The sequence below is a fragment of the Talpa occidentalis genome, unplaced genomic scaffold (assembly GCF_014898055.3).
Source record: "Talpa occidentalis isolate TD23 unplaced genomic scaffold, MPIMG_talOcc4v2.1, whole genome shotgun sequence".
Lineage (NCBI taxonomy): Eukaryota > Metazoa > Chordata > Mammalia > Eulipotyphla > Talpidae > Talpa > Talpa occidentalis.
In genome coordinates, this window is record NW_026555331.1 from 90,940,309 (window position 1) to 90,960,958 (window position 20,650).

The 20,650-nt window shown below is 35.1% G+C and overlaps 1 protein-coding gene across 4 annotated transcripts in view; it reads right to left on the bottom strand.

The window, feature by feature from the left end:
* The window catches only part of NDUFA4 (NDUFA4 mitochondrial complex associated), a 74,359-nt gene that overhangs the window by 41,949 nt on the left and 11,760 nt on the right, over positions 1–20,650 (bottom strand). For 3 of the 4 annotated variants that reach the window (XM_054692391.1, XM_054692392.1, XM_054692394.1), the window contains exon 4: positions 13,398–13,472. In XM_054692391.1, the coding sequence (XP_054548366.1) occupies positions 13,398–13,472 (75 nt within the window). Of the gene's footprint in view, positions 1–8,932; positions 8,976–13,397; positions 13,473–20,650 lie in introns of those variants that run through there. The other variant, XM_054692393.1, reaches the window with a different exon arrangement.

Below are 20,650 nucleotides of genomic sequence, written 5' to 3' on the forward strand. Positions count from 1 at the left end.
TAAAGTAATTGATTTGGATCACTAAGAAGGTCAAGTTGGACACATCAGTATTTCATGAGCCTATTAGTCAGTCAAAGATAAACACAGAACTTTAATCAAATGTAATTAAATTACTGCTATCATTCCAAGTTTTAATAGCCATAGCCAAAATGTCAGTTGAACCATCCAAAATTACCATAAATATTTAAACAAATTCTTCAAAACACCATTTTACAAATTAAGTGGAATTCTTTCCATTTGTTCCCAAATGTCTGTGTTGATGTTTTTATTGGTATGGCATATACACAGAAAAAAAGTCTAAAAATTGATATTTGGGTACTTGTCAAAACAATACATAGAAAAGATTTAGAAAATATATACAGTCTGAAAGTTATTTATAAAAATGTAAATATAGCCTGAAAAATGTTTGTCTTATACTTTGACATAACTGAATTCCTTGCTTTGTAATTTATAATTATACTTATTTTTAATCTTTACAAATTAAAGAACTGACTGTAATGGGAAAAGCTGTTTTCCATTGTTTTTTAATTAAAGGTGAGCAATAAAAAATCCTTAGGAAAAAATAAATTCTAACCAGTTCTATTATGTGCATGACTGATTCATGTTTGTATCCCTCCTAGCTAAGTTTTAGAAGGCACACACATATAGTGCGTTTAACACAATGGAACTAAAACATGGGTTACAGATGTTATTATAATGTGGCATTCTGTTTTATGTTTATTGTTTGCCTTCTTTTTTCATAATACCTTTCTAGCAGTGTTAGATGCTAATTATAAATTATGAAAACTTTCACTCATCCAAGTAGACAAGTAGACACTGATTTGATTAAAATAGAAATTGTTCACTTTAGGTTTTAATAATATAAATATATAAACATGACCACTAGTCTATTAACATTTAAATTTTGTAGATTAATGGTATTCCCACTGTTACAACTCATGGGTGTTTTGAAAGGTAGCCAAATTGAAAACACTGCTCCCACCAATACAAGGATGCTTTTATTACTGCTGTTATACCACAGCCTTGTCTCTAAATATATAAAACATTAATTTTCAAGAGTTAAAATTCTATGAAAATGCAGTAATTAGTGCTACATAAATGACCTTCTAAATTCCTTTTTAAGCAATGCTCAACTGAGAAACTGGTAATCAAGACAGAAAAACAAACCCGCAAAATGGAACAACCACACTTTAATTTGTGGGTTATGGTCCTCCCTGATCTCTACCAACAGATTATTTTAGTTTGTTTTTAAAGAGCTCATCATTTATATGAAAAGACATTGGTGGAAATGAAAATGTGTAGAAGAAAACAATTCTCATAAAATGAAAGAAGCACTGGTTTGCTAAAGGATGACATGGCATCTATCAGTAAAATGAAACAGCTGTCTCAGGAAACAAAGATAAAAGCAAAGTGCCTTCATACAGGAAAGGAGATGGAAGACTGTGCTGTATTACTCAAACTCCATAGTCCTGAAGACAAAGAAAGGTCATCGACAGGTACACAGGCTAAGGTGGGGCTATCCACACTGAATGCTTACTTAGGTCCAGGGGTTAACTTTGCTCTGAGTGGCTTCAGTCTAAATGACCCCTGCTCAAAAATCCTTCTTGGCCACTCTCCCTATGTAATCTAAACTCATTTACTCAACCCAGAAGTAACATTCTCTGTTCCTGTACCCTATTCATTTCCTTCATGACACTTATAACTTTACTGTTTTCCTCAAAGATATAGGAGTGTCCGGAGCCTTCCGAGCATGCGCCGTGTTGCGTATGGATGCCATGAGTTAAGTTTCGCTTTACCGTTTCGCTTTCGGAGACCACAGGTTTTTCCTGTAAATCACATGAGACTGGGAGGTACGGGGAGGAGCTACCAGGATATAAAAGGAGAACGCAGGAGAGAGAGAGAGAAGAAAAGAGATTTAAGAGGAGAACCACGAGAGAGGAGAGTGCTGCAAGAGGAGCAGAGAGAAGGCCAGTGAAGTAAGGAAGACAGGGAAAAGAAATACATGGAAAAGTAAGAGAAGGAAAAGGGAAAATAAAGAAGCATGCGCTAGCATCAAGTTGTCTCAAGCCCCTCATCCTCAGCCCTTCTCTTTTCGTGCCTACAAATCCCGTGGGTCGGGACATAGGAGGAAAGAATTTACCACTGTAATTCTAGCCTCTGACATAGTGCCTAGCACATAGTAAGTATGCAAAAAATATTTACTGAATAAATTATAAAATGCTCCATTGCCACAGCGAAAACTTTACCTATGCCTAACCAGACCTAAAAAAGATGAACGATAACTCCCTAAGGAAGGATTCTGGATCTTTCACTTTATTATAGCAGTGCTCTTCCCAACTGACTTTATAGAATCATTGAATTCATCATTATTAACAGATTCTTTAAAAGCCCCCAAAATTAAACCCAAAATGTCTTCTCCAAAATGAAAAAACTGGCCTCTGTTCCAAAGTGAATCTTTAAGTCTGAGAGGTAAGACTGAGTAATAGACTTTTTTTTTATCATCTGTATGATAAAGATATTACAATTATAAAAAGAAACATTCATTTACTGACAAACCTTAGGTACTTAGTACTTATTGCAGAAACAAGAATGGGCTGTCATCAGTACTTCCAGCTGTAATATTTTTTAAACTTCAATGCAATGGTTATTTGAACCCAAGGAAAATCTGATCACTTTCTCAAAAACAAATCTCAGTAGAAAACATGAGTTATTGTACTTTACCATTAAAAAAGTATTTATGCCTGTTTATTGCAGCATATTACAAGATATGGAAACAACCTAAATATGGAAACAACCTAAGATATGGAAACAACCTAAATGCCCCAAAACAGATGACTGAATCAAAAAGATGTGGTATATATACACAATGGAATATTACTTAGCAATCAAAAAAGATAAACTCATGCCATTCACAGCAACATGGATGTTGCTAGAAGGGATTATGCTCAGTGAAACAATAAAGACTAAGTTGATGGTGCATGGGTGTCTTGGTGGTGGTGATTTTATGGGGATTACACCTGAGAGGAGAATGAACAACAAAATAAAAAAATATATAAATCAAAAAGTATTTATTCCTTTAGTAGATAATATACAATAATCCAATTTAGAATATTATGTCCTAGTAGTCTATGACATTAGTAATAATTATTACAAAATGAAAAAAATACTATTCACTAGTCACTGATATATATTATTTCACTAGTTCCTGACAATTCCATGAGATGTCTATTTATATCCATATTTTACATTTTCAAAACTAGTGGTTTGGATGAGTTTAAAAAAACAACTTTGTCAAAAGCCAAGTGACGAGTAAGCAGTAACTGCAGAGAACTTATAGTTAGTGATGACTCTTTGGAACAGAGCACAATGAAATGTTTTGATCAGCCAAGCAGTAGTCTAATGCCAGAAGAAAAATATTTGTGTAGAAAAAAATGAAGAAGAAAAATCATCACATATTTTTAGATATAGGTTCTGCAAAGCAAAAACCATAATTTCTCCATACTTAGTCTAAAACCAACCCCATAAACTTCTTGTTTGGATAAAACCGTCCTCTAGTTACAGACTTCATATCAGAAAATGTGGTATTATAGAAAGTGAAAGAATACTATCAGTGATTTTATAGTTGTCAATAAAATGCCAAATTTCAAAGGTGTACTCTGGACTCCTATGAGGCTGGAAGGTTTACAGCATGGCCTATTAAGGCTGTTACATCCCACAGATAACCACAGGGTTCTGAGGGTAAATCCTGGGAAGTGGGAACAATTTATACAAAATTTAATTTATTTCTTTGTCCTCCCAGACTGCTCGGATTGAAAGTAGTTTTGTTTTTTTTTTTTTTTTTGCCAATTTCATTGCTCCCTTAAACACATCTGAAAATAGATGTTTCATATCCCACAACCATTGTACATTTATCCAAACAGTTTTACTTGAATCAAACAAAATAATTTTCTTTCATTTATGATCTTATGTGTCTTGAGTGAGCATTGACTTTGTGTCCTTTGTAACAGATGACCTAGAAGTCTGACACAGGTTGCTTAGCAACTGCCTTGTGCCCAGAAGTAGAAATATACTCACTGTGTGTATTTCTCCTGATTTATTTCATTTGTGTTTAGCATAGTAGATCAAACAGAATCATTAGAATCCTACTGACACCCCCAAATGTAGAACAGTTCCTGGTTCACTTTAAGCCAAAGTACCCAAAGATCAAAACAGCCTACATGTCATGACAGAACAGTACTGAAAAGGAAAAGAGCAATAAAATACACTGCACCCATTACCAAGGACAAGGAATGTCCATTCTCATCAGTGCTGGCACCACTCTGCTCTCTGCGATTTGAAAAGAATTCTCAAAATTGTTATTGTAACTTACACTTTTTGTGAAATGATAAAGGACTATATATTTCCCATCATGTTGTCTGCTAAAAATTCTTTGATATCCTGAAGGACAATCCATTGTTTTAATGCATGATATAGTGTAATTTATCATGCAGCAAGAACAATACTAATCACCTCTCTTGTTTGCATGAACCATCACTCTTCAACTCTCATTGTATCTGATCCAATCTAAACTCATTTATATTATTCGTGACTTGTTTATATAGGAAGACATCAACCAAATATGCAGCAGTACTGTACCTTAGACCAATAATCCATGTGGAACAGTATTAAGTCTAAAACTTAAAAATGAAGAACTCAAAAGCTTTTAAAATATAATTTGGGGAGGAAAGATGTACCTAATATTATGATGCAGTAAACTGGATTAAAAATTGGAAAGAATTATTAATAAATTGGAAAGAATTATTAATAAAGAAACCAGTTAGATTTTGCAACAAGTTTAAAAATTTCAGTGTTCTGGAAACCTGTAAAAATTTTTATACCAAACCAACCAAAAGAAAAGCAAAAATATCCTTTTAAATTATAAAACATGGGTTCATAAATGATAGAGTTATTAAAGTAAAACTATCAAGGCAAAATTAACCCCAGTTATAAGTCTACCATTTAGGAGATTTTACTTTTGGACAATGATTTAAAAGTCACTATATGTCTATAAAATAATCAAAGTATAGTAATCCATACAGTGCAATATAATTAGAACAATTTAACAATCTAAATAGTAAAATACTCCGTAGTACTTTTCTTTTTTCTTTTTATTAACAATGCAGATCTTTACATACTGATGCAAAAACATTGTCAAGATTAATTGTAAAATAAAGTGGGGGGGTGTAAATAAATGTACTGTTACTTGTTACACTTGTGTTCAAAAGGGGAGTTTTATATGTGTATGTATTACATGTATGCGATGTTAGAAAGAAAAAGGTATACTTTTTTTAATTGATAGAGTGCACATAACACATAGTACCTACTAGATCTCAAAAGCAGCACAGGTTTATCAAGAAACACTGATAACAATCAAGCGAGGGGTGGAAAATTAGATTATCTAGTTTCCAGTCCAATCTTCTACTCACATATGCACAGGCCAATAAGCAGGATTAACAAGATTTCAGAATATTAAAGAATAATACTTTTCTATTTAATATTTTTCTTTCAGATCTGAAATCTAGCTTTTTCAGAATTCTAAGAACAAAGGAGAATTTAATAAGGGATTATTCTACATCAATGCAAAAGACCAAAAATTCTTTTAAGTGAATTAATCATCACAATAGTACCACAAACATGCAGCGCAGGAAAGAGAGAGAGAGAGAAAGAGAGAGAGAGAGAGAGAGAGAGAGAGAGAGAGCACTCTAAAGCAATGCATTCCAAAGTGGGTCCACAGAATGTTGCTTCCAGGAGAAGCTCCCACAAGAGAAGTTTCCACAGTCCTTTTAAGTTTAGGATTTTGTATACTATATTTCTTTCTCAGAAAATAAAAAAAAAATGGTATATTGAAGCCTCTGCATAATTGGTGTAGTGAAGACATCCATTTAACATATTTAATTACAAAAATATTTTCACATAGACACAATAATATATAAAATTCCTTGGAAATATACTTCATTGACCCCATTTTGGAAAAAAAACTGCTCTAAAAATATAAATTCCAAACTGATAATCTTTCCAACAGGTCAAACACACATAATCAATAAACAGTAAGACTAATATTAAAAGGTAATATTAAAAGGTTATACTAATATTAAGCTGGTTATTCTGTCGTAGTTGGAACTGCATTATTTGACAAAAGCATTGCAATTAATTTTCAAGAATAATTTAGCTACTCTTAATCTACACTCTAGCAAACCATTCTGCTTTATTTTCAACATAGCATTTATTATCACTACCTGGTTTTTTGTTAATTTACTTTTGTGTTTGTTTTTTTTTCTCTGCTCACTACAATGTAAGCTCTATAACAATTGGTACCTTGCCTGTCTTTCTTACTGAAAGTACTTATTCCAGTACTTTCAATAGCATTAGTTCATACTAGTTTCTCAGTAAATGGTGACAGAATATTTGAATCAGTTCTTTTCTCTTTGTTACCTCCTTAGGTCAAAACAGCACTCCCCACTTTTTCTCCTAAGACATTACCAGTTATATTCTATATTGATTTACTGATTGTGTCACCATGAATAGGAAACTCAACTACTCTGCCTCAATCCCCCACCAATAATAAAATTGTTGTGTCAATTAAATAATACATGTGAAGTGCTTAGAACAGTGCCCCGTGTATAGCAAGCACTCCATGAATGTTAACTATGATAATGCTGTTGCTGCTGATGACGATAATGTGTTCTCAGTAAAAAAAAGTCTTAATTTCAAATGAATTTGGGAAATGCCTCCTTCACAACGTTAAACAGATATGCAGCTGCATTTTTAATAGCTTTTAGTTGCTATTAATAAGCTTTTGTGAATCTACAAGAAGTATACGTGGTTGGAACAATTCCAAAAATTGACCCTTAAACTGTCTTTCACAGAACACTTATTAATATCCCCCAGAATACCACTACCTCCAGAAACACATTTAGGAAGAAAATTCAATTAGATGTTCTTGCCCAAAGTAATTACACCCATTCCCATGACTGATAAACTAGAGGAGGAGTAAATGCAAGAGGCACTTACACCCATAATCTAATTTATTGCCAATCTCTCATTTACCTATGATTTTGGAGGTCAAGCATGGTTTACTTTCAGTGTGTTGTCTTCCTTTGAGATTCCCTGACATTACCTTATCAACTCAGTTAACAGGATGGTTTCACTGAGTCCTCCTACCCCTGAGGTCCCATCTTCAGACTTCTCTACTTTGGGGCTAGCTTGGGACTATTGCCGTTCTTGTCTCCCAGTCACTTTATCTTACAAAAGGTAAGTTAACATTCTTTACCATAGCCTCTTCAGTCAATGACACTTCAAAGGATAAAAGGAAGTTTTACCATGATCAAAAGACTAAAGTTGTAGTAAAAGACAGAAAATCTGAAGGTCTTTCACCTAACAAGCCTCTACATAAATGAAAAGGATTAATGGCTGATTTTCAATGCTGTGTAAAGGAAAAGAATTTTTATTTAAACATAGATCAAGACAAAATCTAAATCCCAGGAGCCAGTAAAGGTACCTCCTAACAGGAGGGATAGAGCAATTGTGAGGAATCGAAGCATAGCAATGTGGTACAATAAAATCTTGGGCTCTGGAGCATAACAAACCTGAACTGAGCTTCTGCACTACTACATTCCAGGTGTGGGTTCTCTCTGAGATTCCATACCAACATCTATAAAATCATAAAACACTGTATAGGTAATTTCCACTGAACATTTTATAGAGACTAGGCACTATTCTAGTGTTTTCAATGTATAAAGTCATTCATTTTTCATGTCAATGTCCTCTAGCCTAAAAGCACTAGGAACACACCTTTGGTCAAACAAGGTGGATTTTTTGATTTGTTCCAGTGAGGGAGACACACATCATGGAGAACTGTAGGGAATCTCATCAAATGAGTGTTAAACAAAGGACTGGGATTTAGACTTCTGTCAGGCTATATAGGAGGAGATCTATATAGGAAGTAGAACAGCAAAGGTAATTCTATAATTGTCATTGGAATAATTCTTCTATAGAAGTCAGAAAGAACAGAGTAAGGTTAGATTTGTAATTGATAGAAATTTGTCATTTATGTCTGCCAGAATAAGGTGATATTAAATCATTGTGTTTTGGGGGTAATGTGGTCTTGTGTTAGTCTTGACTGATCACAATTAGAATGGCCTTCTCTGGGCCTCACCGGTGGCACAGCGATTGAGCAATGGGCTGAGAAGCTGCCCGCAGCCTCTGCAGTGCCGGTTCAATCCCTGGCCACCGGCAAGGGTCCCACATGGCGCGACAGATCTCTCCAGCTGCACACTGCTCCCCTCAGCAGTGTATTTCGTCGGTCTGCTGTTCTGTTCCCCACTCTGGCTCTGGTGAATTCTCTCACCCTCCCATGCTTCTGACTGTACCCAGTGCTTGTATAAATAAATAAATATATCTTTAAAAAAAAAATGGCCTTCTCTACTACTGATATTCTATAAACTTGTATGTGCTCAGCAGTCAGTGTCATGTCTGCTTCCAATAACACCAAACACCTAGCTGATAGAGCCAGGCTATTTCCTGGCTCTCTTGGTTCTCAAGCACTGCTTTCCTCTTTCTCACTTACAGCAATACTGAGCGAGGTACTATGTATCAAGATCGTTAAGATGAAGAAACTAAGCACACACTACCATTAAGTGACAGTGTAGAATTTGAATATAGATAAGCACCAGGCATTCTGTGACTCCGAGTCAATGCTGCTAACTTCTGTGCTGTTCTACATCCTAATGCTAGTGGTCACCACCCCACAAGATGGTTGTAAAGACCATAACTGATGCCTGTAAAGGCCTGGCTCATGACAAGACTTTGATGAAAAAATGGTACCCATTATTAAACAGAGAAAGTAAAACATTTTTACTTTAGACTTACTTTCAGTTCCTTAGGGGGGTCCTTGTGAATTGAGTATTTCAAGAGGAACAGAAAACTTTCAGTATTGTCTAAACGTAAAGGGGGAAAAAAAAAAAAAAAACCAAATCTTCATTCACTTTTTGCGACAAGTATTAATCATTTCGATCACAGGAATGATTAATACTAAATAAGAGGAAACATACAGTCTTGAAGATAAAGCACTGGATTTCTTTAAGTTTTTTGTTAAGTGACTTTAAACAACTGATTGGGCCACTCATCCGCACTTTGAGAGAGCTAAAGAAAAGTAGTTCCCTAGGGCTTTCAGGAGTCCTAGAGCTATTTCCAAGCCTTAATAGAATTAATGTATTTGCTCACAGTGAATTTGTATTAAACACTTTTTTTTTCTACTTAATTGAAATTCATATTTCAGGATGGTATCATAGCTGAATTCATGCTATGTCATATATTTCAGATTAATTTACAATGAAAGCCTAATTATCATTCAGGGAGTGTGTTTTTTATTGGTAAAAATAGACAAAATATTACAAAATTCTGAATCACTAGAGAAAAAATAATTAAAAGAGCCCTTTGCAGTGAAAGGTTGAAAAATCACTTATACCAGAGGTCTATGATATCTTACCATTTTAAAAATCCAAATTAACCATGCATCATTTTTTGTAATATTTTTTAAATTTTTATATAGAACTAGATGAAAAAGCAGATCAGAATTTAAACAAAGCAAATTTAAAGTTGTTTAAAATTTTTAAATGCCTATATTTTACATCCCCATGTGGATTCACAAGAAAGTAGATTCCCCAAAGTATTTTGTTGTCTGATATATAAATAGCCTCCTCTGATTTATCTACTTAACTAAATTTTCCAATAAAGGCATAAAATTCAAATAGCAATAACTTCCATTTTAAAATAGGATTACAAATAAATCTGAAAGAAATTTGAAAACAAAAAAAATTGTTCAAAACTATACAGTGATAATTGGGGGAAAGGAAATGATGAATGTTTTGACAATATGTATATCATTATCTAGTACTTTAGAATTCAAAAATATAAAATCTGATTAGACAAATTTAAAGTATCTCTAAGATCCTTTCAAGTCTTCCTAACTCTCTGACTCAACTGAAGTTCAGTATTCAGTATTTTATTTTTTTTGTATTCTTTTACAAATTTTTTTTTTTTTTTTTATAGAGGCATGCTTTATTTATTTGTTTGCTGGTTTGTTTGTTTGTTTTGTTTATACATGCACTGGGTACAGTCAGAAGCGCGGGAGGGTGAGAGAATTCACCAGAGCCAGAGCGGGGAGCAGACCAGGCAGAAGGACCGAAATACACTGCTGAGGGGAGCAGTGGGCGGCAGGAGAGGTCTGCGCGCCATGTGGGACCCTCCTCCGGTGGCCGGGGAGCAGCCGGGGATCGAACCGGCGCCGCAGAGGCCGCGGGCAGCTTCGCAACCCAGCGCTCAACCGCTGCGCCACCGGGGAGGCCCTTACAAATTTTTTAAAGACTTAACAGAGGCCTCCCAGGCGGCACAAGGAATTAAGCACAGGACTGTGAAGCTATTGGCAGCCTCTGCAGCACATGTTCTATCCCCAGGCAGCCAGGGAGCTACACACATGGTACAGCAAACCTCTCCTGTTCTGCCTGCTGCTCACCTCCGCAGTGTATTTCAGTCAGTCTGCCTGTTCTGTTCCCCACTCTGTCTCTGGTGAATCCTTTCACCCCCTCCCCATACCTCTGGCCTACACCCCAGTTCTTGCATGCATAAATAAATCTTTTTTTTTTAAAAAAAAAAAAAAGGGAGATCTATGCTTTAAAAAAAAAAAAAAGATTTAATAAATAAACACATCCATCTAATTAAAATAGGATCAACAGGCCTCCCTGCTGGCGCAGCAGGTTGAGCTCAGTGCTGTGAAGCTGTCCGCAGGCTCTGCAGCACTGGTTGGATTCCTGGCTAGCCAGGGAGATATCCACATGGCACAGCAGACCTTTCCTGTCTCACCCGCTGCTCCCCTCAGCAGTGTTTTTGGTCCTTCTGCCTGTTTTGCTCCCCGCTCTGTCTCTGGTGGATTCTCTCACCCTCCTGTGCCTCTGGCCTATACCCCAGTTCTTGTATAAATAAATAAATCTTAAAAAAATAAAATAAAATAGAATCAATAAATCCTGGGAAAACTTTCTTCTTCCTTCTATATGAACACATAGTATGAAACATGCAGAAATTAAATTGCAACACTCTCAGCCTAACTACATTAGGAAAATTTGCAGAGAATAAAAAAGGATTGATGCTGGCTATCGTCTCCACTGCTAACACTGTGTAACTGGTTTGGTTTAAACTAATCACCAACCAATCCAGTCCTACAATTTCAGCTATCAAACCCCCAATTTGTCCATGAGAAACCAGAAATCCAAGAAAGATTAGTGACTTGTTCACAATCAAAAAACTATTTTATCACTAGACTTTAAATCCAATTGTCATTTCTCAGGACTCTTGTCCATTGTTCTTTCTACTATCAGGAGGAAGGAAATATTTTACTAAATTCTACCTCTTCTTATAGCTTCCAGATCCCCAAGTTTTTATGCCCTTACGCTTGCTCACTTGTTGCTCTCACATGTGGACTCTTCAAATGGAAGGTCTGCTCAAGGTGATATCATATTGTCACTGCCCTCTGACATCCCTGGTTATTATACAAATATCTTGTTCCTGATGCACTTCAAACTTGACCACAGTTTTAACTTTACCCTCTCCTTCAAATGGATATCCTGGTAACCCATGTTTTGGGCTTAAATTTGGTGATTCTCCCTAGTCTTCACTTATTTGTTTCAATCCTCTAAAACATCGTAGGTATGGGGCAGTTAAGAACTAAACCCTTTTAGCACTCTTGTTACTCCTTTACTTTGTTGACCTCTCAAGTTACTGAGAAGACCTTTATTATAGACTCCTTGAATTCAATCTTCAGTCTCAACACTGAACACATCATTCTCCAGACCTGGACAGAGGCTCTTTAGCCTACTCAAGCTATTGCTTTTATGGCCAGTTCCTGGCTTCTGCTGCCCTCTAGCAACCATTAGTAGCATAGCAAGATTTGAAACAAAGTCATATTTTCACTGTAATGAATTATTCAATGAATTGTTTCGGCATCATGAAATACAGTCTATAAAAAAATTGATATGTAATTGGTGCTGCTGTTCTTTTATCCTCCCAACTTCAGACCAGAGTCAGAACCTGATTTTAAAGTTAGGGCTATAATGGAGTATAATAACAGCTATACATGCACCTCAACTACATCTCACTTTATCTGCCCAATTCTAATGCCCATCAATGGTCCCTTACAAGGGGTCAGTTCTCTAAGTCCATTAGCTGTTCAATTAAAATCCTGGCTCAAGAACACTTCAAAAGGAAGAAGTCACAAAAACAACCTAAATGTACAATAATCAGGGATTAGATAAATGTGTGAATCTTACACTGTTATATTTTGTGACTAATTAAAATTATGTTTCAAAAAAACTCATAAGCCATTGTGAAATAATTGTAATAGCTAAGCATTAAAAAAAATTACACAAACATCACAAAACAGAGAAAGAAAAAAGAAGGCGTGAAATGTTGGTAAAAATTTCAAAATATTGAATCGCTAGAAAAAAAATAATTAAGTCCGTCACAATGAAATGTTGAGGACCACTTGTACCAGAGGTCTATGATATATTCCCACTTTAAAAAATTAAATTGACTATGCACCATCTTTTATATGCTTTAAATTTTTGTATAAATTCAAAAGATGAAAAAGCAGATCAGAATTTAAACAAAGCAGCTTTAAGGATTTTTTTAAATTTTTAAATGCCTATATTTTACATCCACAAAAGATTTCCCAAAGTATTTGTTGTCTAATATATAAATAGCCTCCTCTGATTTATCTACTTAACTAAATTGTTGGTTGGTTGTTCCATCATCCAGTAAGCATGTTTAGTGTTTTATAATCATAAAAGTAGCATTCATGGGTGCTGACCTGTGACTCATTCAGGTCTGACTGTAAGATTGAAAGTTAGGTCTCCAAAAAAGATTTCATATAGCCTGTGCAGGTAATCACAGTGATAGCAGAGGCATCATAGCCAAAGACATGGACCATGTTAGTGTGGGTGGGATAAAACATTACAAAGGAAAGACAAACCAGAGGGTTAGTCATAGTCTCTTGTTGTCTCTCTGCCTAGAGACTCTCTAGGGAAAGTAATCTCTTTTAGAAAATTAAGTCAATTAAATTTTTCAACGAACTATGTAGGGGTGACTTCAAAAGCGAGTTACCAGATGTTCTATTGCTTTGAGCATTCAGAGCAGAGACGTTCGTGTGAATTATGTGAATTTTTTTAACAAAATATGATCTTTTATGCAAATAGGCAAGTTAAATAGGTCAATCAATTTACACAAGCAACACTAACAGGCACAGTGGGAATTGTAGTATCAACTGAGTTATCAAATATAAATATATATATATATTTAATTTTTCCTACCCAAAGCCCTTCCTGGTGTAGTTGTCCTTCTTGCTCTTCATTAGTTATTTCCACACCATTTTCCCATTCTTCTTCCTAAATAAAGAAATATACCCTTATTCTTTTCATCATGTCATCTCTACTTGTGGCCATCTATGACCTGTAGCTCATTCCCAATTATGCATTGTAAATTTTGAACTTTCGGCCCACTGTTACTCTCCCTAGCACTACTCATGTCATAATTCTTGATAGATTGAAAGAAAGTTATTCAGACTTTAAAGAAGGCATACCGCCCAATGTTTATTTTAGTTGAGACCAACAGGAATAATGGAATCTTCAAAAGGGATGACCTGAGAGTCACAGAGTAACAGGCTGAGCAGCACCTCCTAGAAAGTAGAATCAGAGACCCAATCAAGAACATTACCTAAACTATTTTTTAAGTAGCATTTCATTTGGACTTGCTAAGTCCAAAAATCTCCTCTCTCCAATTCACCATCTAACAGGTTGATCTCCCAAAAGCACACCTCTGACTGTGTCCATCATAAATTCTCCATGTCAACTACCATATAAGGGTCAGGGGCCCTTATAAAATGGAGGGATTTCAAAATTATAATGGACAAGAGACTGCTGTGTGTTCCTATTCTTACTCTTTCTTAATAGAAAAGTTTATTGCAGTTATTCTGTCCCTGCTCTACAATTATATATTAAGTAGATTGGGTGTGGATACTTCGTCTTATAGTTTTTTTATGTTTTGTTTTCTTTTCCTTTTTACTTTATTAATTCACTATATTTCAAAGTAGAATGTGACTTGGAAACTACATTTACATTCACAAAACTTACTTTGAGTTATCTTTTGAATGGCTTTACAACATGTCTACAACAAGTAGACTTATAATTTTGCTAATTTTCTTTGGGAAACAAACTATAGATAGTTATTCCCATCAAGTTGGTTCAATTCAACATACCATTTTCTAGAGTATTAGACATGCAATTGATAACTACAGGGGACAGAAATATTACAGAGTAAATCCAGAAGATGAAAGTTGTTTTAACAAATGCTTTTCCCATAAACACCAAGTCACCAGATTCATACTAAGGAATTTGTTTGAACACTGAAAGTTTAGACCACAAGGGCTAAACATTTGTTACATTTGTCTGTTAAAACAAACCAACATAAACTACAAAACATCCAGCTCTACTCTAGTACCTGAAGTATCCCAGTATCACACTTAAAAGATTGAAATCTTCCCCTTTAGTTATCATCATGCCACAAGTGCTAAGAAAATTAAAGAAAAAGTCCTTGAAAATATATTATCAGAGGGAATGAAGATAAAGTACATAGAGCTATGTAGATTTGGATTCAATTACCTGTTCTTATAAGCTAGCAGTGTGTCTTTGAATCACTTATTCAATCAGCCTCCCTGAATTTTACATGTACATGTACAAGTAATTCTCCAGAGAGCTTGGTCTACTTTCTCCATGTGTGAAGTGTTTCATCTCTTTCAAGGGGGGCTTCTCAGTCATAGCAGTGTTGCTGTTATCAGCAGTGGGGTCATCTTCATCAATACCATATATTGCAGTTCTTAAATTTCTGGATTAAAAGGAATTGTATCTAGCACTAACCTAGTAGAAATTATTACACATCACCCCTGATGTAGAACCTATTACACATCTCCTAGGGATCAATCTCAACTTTGAGATTAACTCCTTATTAGATACAAATAAACTGACCACTTTGTAGGAGAAAAAGAGAATGACTCAAATGTTTTAATGACTAGGGGGCTACTTTAGGAAATAAGATATTCATTAGTTTGGGGTACAGTAACTATGATAAGCAGAGCTTCCTGATTGACCTATTTTGAAAATACTCAATGAGTGAGAAATAAACTTTCATTGGTAAGGTTAATGACAATTTTGGTGTTGCTTTTTTACAACAGCATAATCTAAACTATCTTGACTGATTAAAGTACATTCTCCTGTTTGTCTCCTTAAAATTAGCTATGGCACATGAATGAGTTTTTGTATAAGGCACGTAACAGAAGTGATGTGAACCACTTCAGGCAAGTCCTATAAAACCTTCTCCGTATGACCCTCCATTATCTTTATCTATTTGCCAAATTTATGCAAAAGACTCCAAGGTCCTACAAGAGGATAGACTCACAGCATAAAAATAAATTCCTGAACATGACTCATAAAAAATTCAGGTTAAGGAGCACCTATGTTGAACTTCACTAAATGCTATTGTATTAAGCAATGATGATTTGAAGGATTATAGACTGAATATTTATTTCCCAAAAAATCATATGTTGAATTCCTAATTCCTAATGTGATATTATTTGAGATAGGGCCTTTGAAATGTAATTAGCATTAGGTGATATTCAATGGGTGGGGACCTTATGACAAAATTAGTAGCCTTACAGAGACACTAAAGAGTTTGCTTCATTCTCTTTTTCTCTCTCTCACCATGTGATGCCATAGAGAGGTGAAAAGCTAGGAAGAACATTCTGATAAGAAATTGAGCCATGCAGGTATTTCTCTAACTTTCAGCTCTAGAACTATGAGAAAATCAATTTATGTTGTTTAAGTGACCAGATCTATGGTATTTTGTTATAGTATCATGAGTTAAGACCGGCATTTTTCTGTTTTAATAATTAATATTTCCCTGATAAATATATGCAGTGTAACCTATTTTTATTTACTTTTTAAGCATAATTTCCATTTTATTTCTCCCCAGAGTTTTTCTTCAGTCCTTAAAGACTTAGCTCCTTTGTGTGGGCTTTCGAAGAGGTCTGGGGCAGCACCTGAGGTCTAAATCGGGGTGGGGGTGTTGATCCTCTGGGCTTCAGGAGCATAAAATACATTCCTGACTACATGGATGTGAATTCCACAACTCACCACAATGATGTAGCTCACGTACAGCTTGAGAAGTACATGGGTATCAAAGACCCTTGCTTCAGAAAAGTCCCTGAAGGCTGCAGCCTCTACTATGTTTTGTATCACCAACTTCCTAATGGCCTTGTCCTTAGGCCTGCATCACACAGCTGATGCAGTGAATAGGCTGCATGTGGCCAGGGCCCTTTTCGGCACAGCCATTATTTTCTTTTCTTGGTCATCTTGGAAGCAAGGACCCAAGTAAAACATTTTTTAAATAGCATTTCAGTTGAACTTACTAATTCCAAAATCTCCTCTCTCCAATTCCCCATGTACAACTATGCCAGATTAATCTCTCAAAAGCAAACCTCTGATTGCACCCATCATAAATGCTCCTCTTCAGATTAGATAAAATCTAATCTTCTTATCTTTTCTTCCTTTCTTGATCAGTCCTCGATCACATTTTCAGTCTTTTCTATTACTAATAGCTTACATACCCTATGCTAAACTTTATATCTTATATCCCTATCTATCACTATCCAGATATATACCCTTTGTTTTCCTGACTCCCATGGCATATACCAGCACAGGTACGAGCCATGAAGCAATCACCAGAGCAATAAATTAAAGAAAAACATTTGAGTTACCTCACCTCTATACTCCCCTCTGCTGCACTCCCTTTATCCCCAGTCACCTTTCCAGAGAAGCAGAAATCACCAGGAGATAATGAAACCTGTAGTAGGGAAGATTTTATTTCCTCCTCCATGAAACCTGCTATTTTAGTACAGTGGGGTTAAGTGTATATGTTCTGCAGTAACCCTGACTGATTTCGAATCCCATTTCAGCAGTTGTATTTTGTGCAACCATATCTAATTTACTTAACCTCAACACTCCAGTTTCTTCATCTGTCAAAATAGGAATAAAAATAGCCTCAAGGCAATGAAAGGAGCAATCTATACTTAAGAAAAGGTTAAGCTACTCCCACTAGGTTTGCAGATTTGTAAAGTCAGATGATTTTGTTAAAGGCTTTAGGACTCAAAATTACTGACACCTTTCATAAGCTGCTATGGCAAGCATAGTTATAAGTAGAATCTTGCCAGAGAAGAGGCATAGGAGAGTGGATCTTTGGAGCAATGTAGATTTGGATTCAATTATCTGTTCTTACAAGCTAGTAGTGAGTCTTTGAATCACTTGTTCAATCAGCTCCCTGAATTTTATATTTCTTATATGGAAATGAGAAAAATAATAACCCAATAGGACTGATGTGAGGATAAAAAGCCAGACAACCAATGTAAATAGCCTTGCACATTTCAACAAGAGCTCCCTCTCTCCCTGCCTATCAATTACAGAAGCAAGAGCAAAATTAATCCTCCTAATTCCTTAAGCTTTATTTTTTATGCCTACCAGTCTGATTACTCAATGTTTCTTCATGTTCTTTACTTGCTAAGCATTTCTTTCTTAACACAATATTTCATTAGGTGTGTGCTTTTAAGCAGCAATATAAATTAGCTAAAAAATCTTTCTGTTTTCTTCCCATTGAGCTAATTCTCACCGCATTCTAATAAATAAGTAGCATTGTATTTCTTGCAATTGTTTATGATCTGTGATCACATCTACAAATTGATATGCCAGCAAACATATTACTCATTTTCTTCTCTTGGAAATAACATTTTTTGAACTCAAAATTAAACTTATCTGAAAGGCAAGTTCAAAACTAGAATTAAAATAGGTTTTTGACCAATATTCACTAGTAACATGATCTATTTTGACTGTCTATGGATCTAATAATTAATAATAGGCATCTAGTTAACTATTTATACATGGAGCAACTTATTATCATTATCCAATCAGTTCTTTGTTTTATTTACCTATTGTAAGGAAACTAAAAGGACATTTCATGCTCATAATCAGTTTGCTTCAAAATGAAAAACAACTCTATAAATTTATTTATGACTGTTAGACACTGTGGGATTCTAGTAAAAAAAAAAAAGAGGGGTATATTACTATATTATAATGATAAACTAAAATGCCTGTATACATTATTCTTCTAGAGTAATTCAAATAAATAGCATGGGTTTCTACATAGTAAACACCTGTCAGTAATTAGGGTTTTCAAAAGCTATTTTATTGCTATTTTATATATGCTCCCTTAGATGCTTATAAAAAGAAAAGCATTTACTGCATTTTATTTTCATTTTAATAACCTACAAGCACTTGAATTTTCACTTATAAACATTCATTCAAAATTCAGCTACCATCAACAAATTAAGTTATACTATCACTGAGAAAATATCTATAAATCAAAAGCCTCTACAACCACATTATGTTTTATATATTCAATCAATGAGTAATTGTGAGTCTATTAAGTGCAGACACTACAAAGCCCTGGAGATGCAATGATGAACAACACAGACAGAGATTTTATTCTCATGGGTACATTGAAAACCTCAGTGTTGTACTCAAGAGGTGTGAAATGGGTTAGTAGATGTACGCATATAAAGTTTTTAAAGGCACCGTAAGTATTAAATCCATGGCCACATGTTAGGAAAGATGCTAGAAGGAAAAAACTAAGTTTGCAGATTGTTTGGAAATCACATGAATTTTTTTCTAACCATCCTCTTTTTTAAATGAAAATTTTGTTTTGTTGTTTATTTTATTTATTTATTTATTTATTTATTTATTTGTTTGTTTGTTTGTTTGTTTGTTTATTTATTTATTTATATAAGCTCTGGGTACAGTCAGAAGCACGGGATGGTGAGAGAATTCACCAGAGCCAGAGCGGAGGGCAGAACAGGCAGACTGATGAAGAAATACACTGGCTGGGGGGAGCAGCGGGCGGCAGGAGAGGTCTGTCGTGCCATGTGGGACCCTCACCAGTGGCCGGGGATGGAAATGGCGCTGCAGAGGCTGCGGGCAGCTCAGCGCTCAACGGCTGTGCCACCAGGGGAGGCCCAATTTTGGGTTTTTTAGAGCAGCTTCAGGTTCACAGCAAAACTGACAGGAAGATACAAAGATTTTCTATATATCCTCTTTCCTGACACCTGCATAATCAACATCATTATGAACATCTCCCACAGAAAGTTACTTATAATTATGAGCCTAAACTGACATCACAATCATTCAAAAGTCACTTTATGGTTCACTCAGTATTCTTCATTCTATAGGTTTGGAAAAATACATGATATGTATAATCACTATGGTATCAGAGTATTTTCAATGCCTTAAAAATCCTATGCTCCACTTATTCATCCCACCATCCACCTCTGAACTTTTTATTGTCTCATAGTTTTGCCTTTTCCAGAATGTTATACAGTTGAAATTACACAACATGGAGGCTTTTCAGAATTGCCTCTTTTAATTAGTAATATGTATTTAAGGTTCCTCTTTCCATGGACTGATTTTTTTTGGTGAATAAACAATTATCAATTTTCTGAATATCCATTTTGTCTACTTATCTACTAAAGGATATTTTGTTTGCTTTCAAGGTTTGGAATAATTTCTGTTAGTGTTTTTGATCTCTTCATTTATTTTTGGTTGCTTTGGTTAGACAGTAAGACCAAGGTCTATGTGATTTCAAACTCCATGATTTTCCTACACTATTCTTAAGTTTTAATTTTAAAAATTGCTTTAGTTTCTATTTTAAAAATTAAAACACTTCATCAAAGAGCAGTGGTTTTTATATTTGTATAAAAATCTAAAATCATACTGATGATTTAACTTTGCTTAATTCCATGGGATATCATTTGTACCTTAATCTATGTGAAAAGGTCCCCTTAGGAGTTGTTCAATGTGATGACCCTATCCCACCTCTTTTTTCTTCTTTAATTGCTTATGTACCAACTTCTAGCTGCCTTAGATCCTAAGGGGGGAAAAGCAAAAAAGTAAATACTAAAAAAATAGTTTAATGATAATATTTGTATTACTTTTTTCCTGGCTTATCATTTTATGAAAATAATATGAATTAAAAGCAGAAAATAAACTAGGCTATCTTATTTGAGTTGGCTCAGAGTTATGCTAAAGCTACTGACAGTTCACCTCAGCTCCCAAGAGCTAACTGTTCTCATCTTTTTCCAATCTATGATTAATCACCAAAATGGTACCTTGAACCCTGACATGGGTTCTACTATGTTATGGTGAATTTAGTGGCTAAAAAGCACAAATCTGTTATCTTACAGTTATATAAGTTAGAACCCAGTCACAGGCTTCATTGGACTAAACTCCAATTCTGGAAGCTCTAAAAGTATCCATTTCCATTTTCCTGGTTTCTAGAATCTTTCCACATTCCGTGACTCATGGTCTCCTTTCTCCAACTGCAAAGCCAGTAACATTGCCTTTCTTTGATCATTCTTCTGTAATTACACCTCCTTTTCCCACTTTTTAGAACTTTTCCGATTAGACTGGGT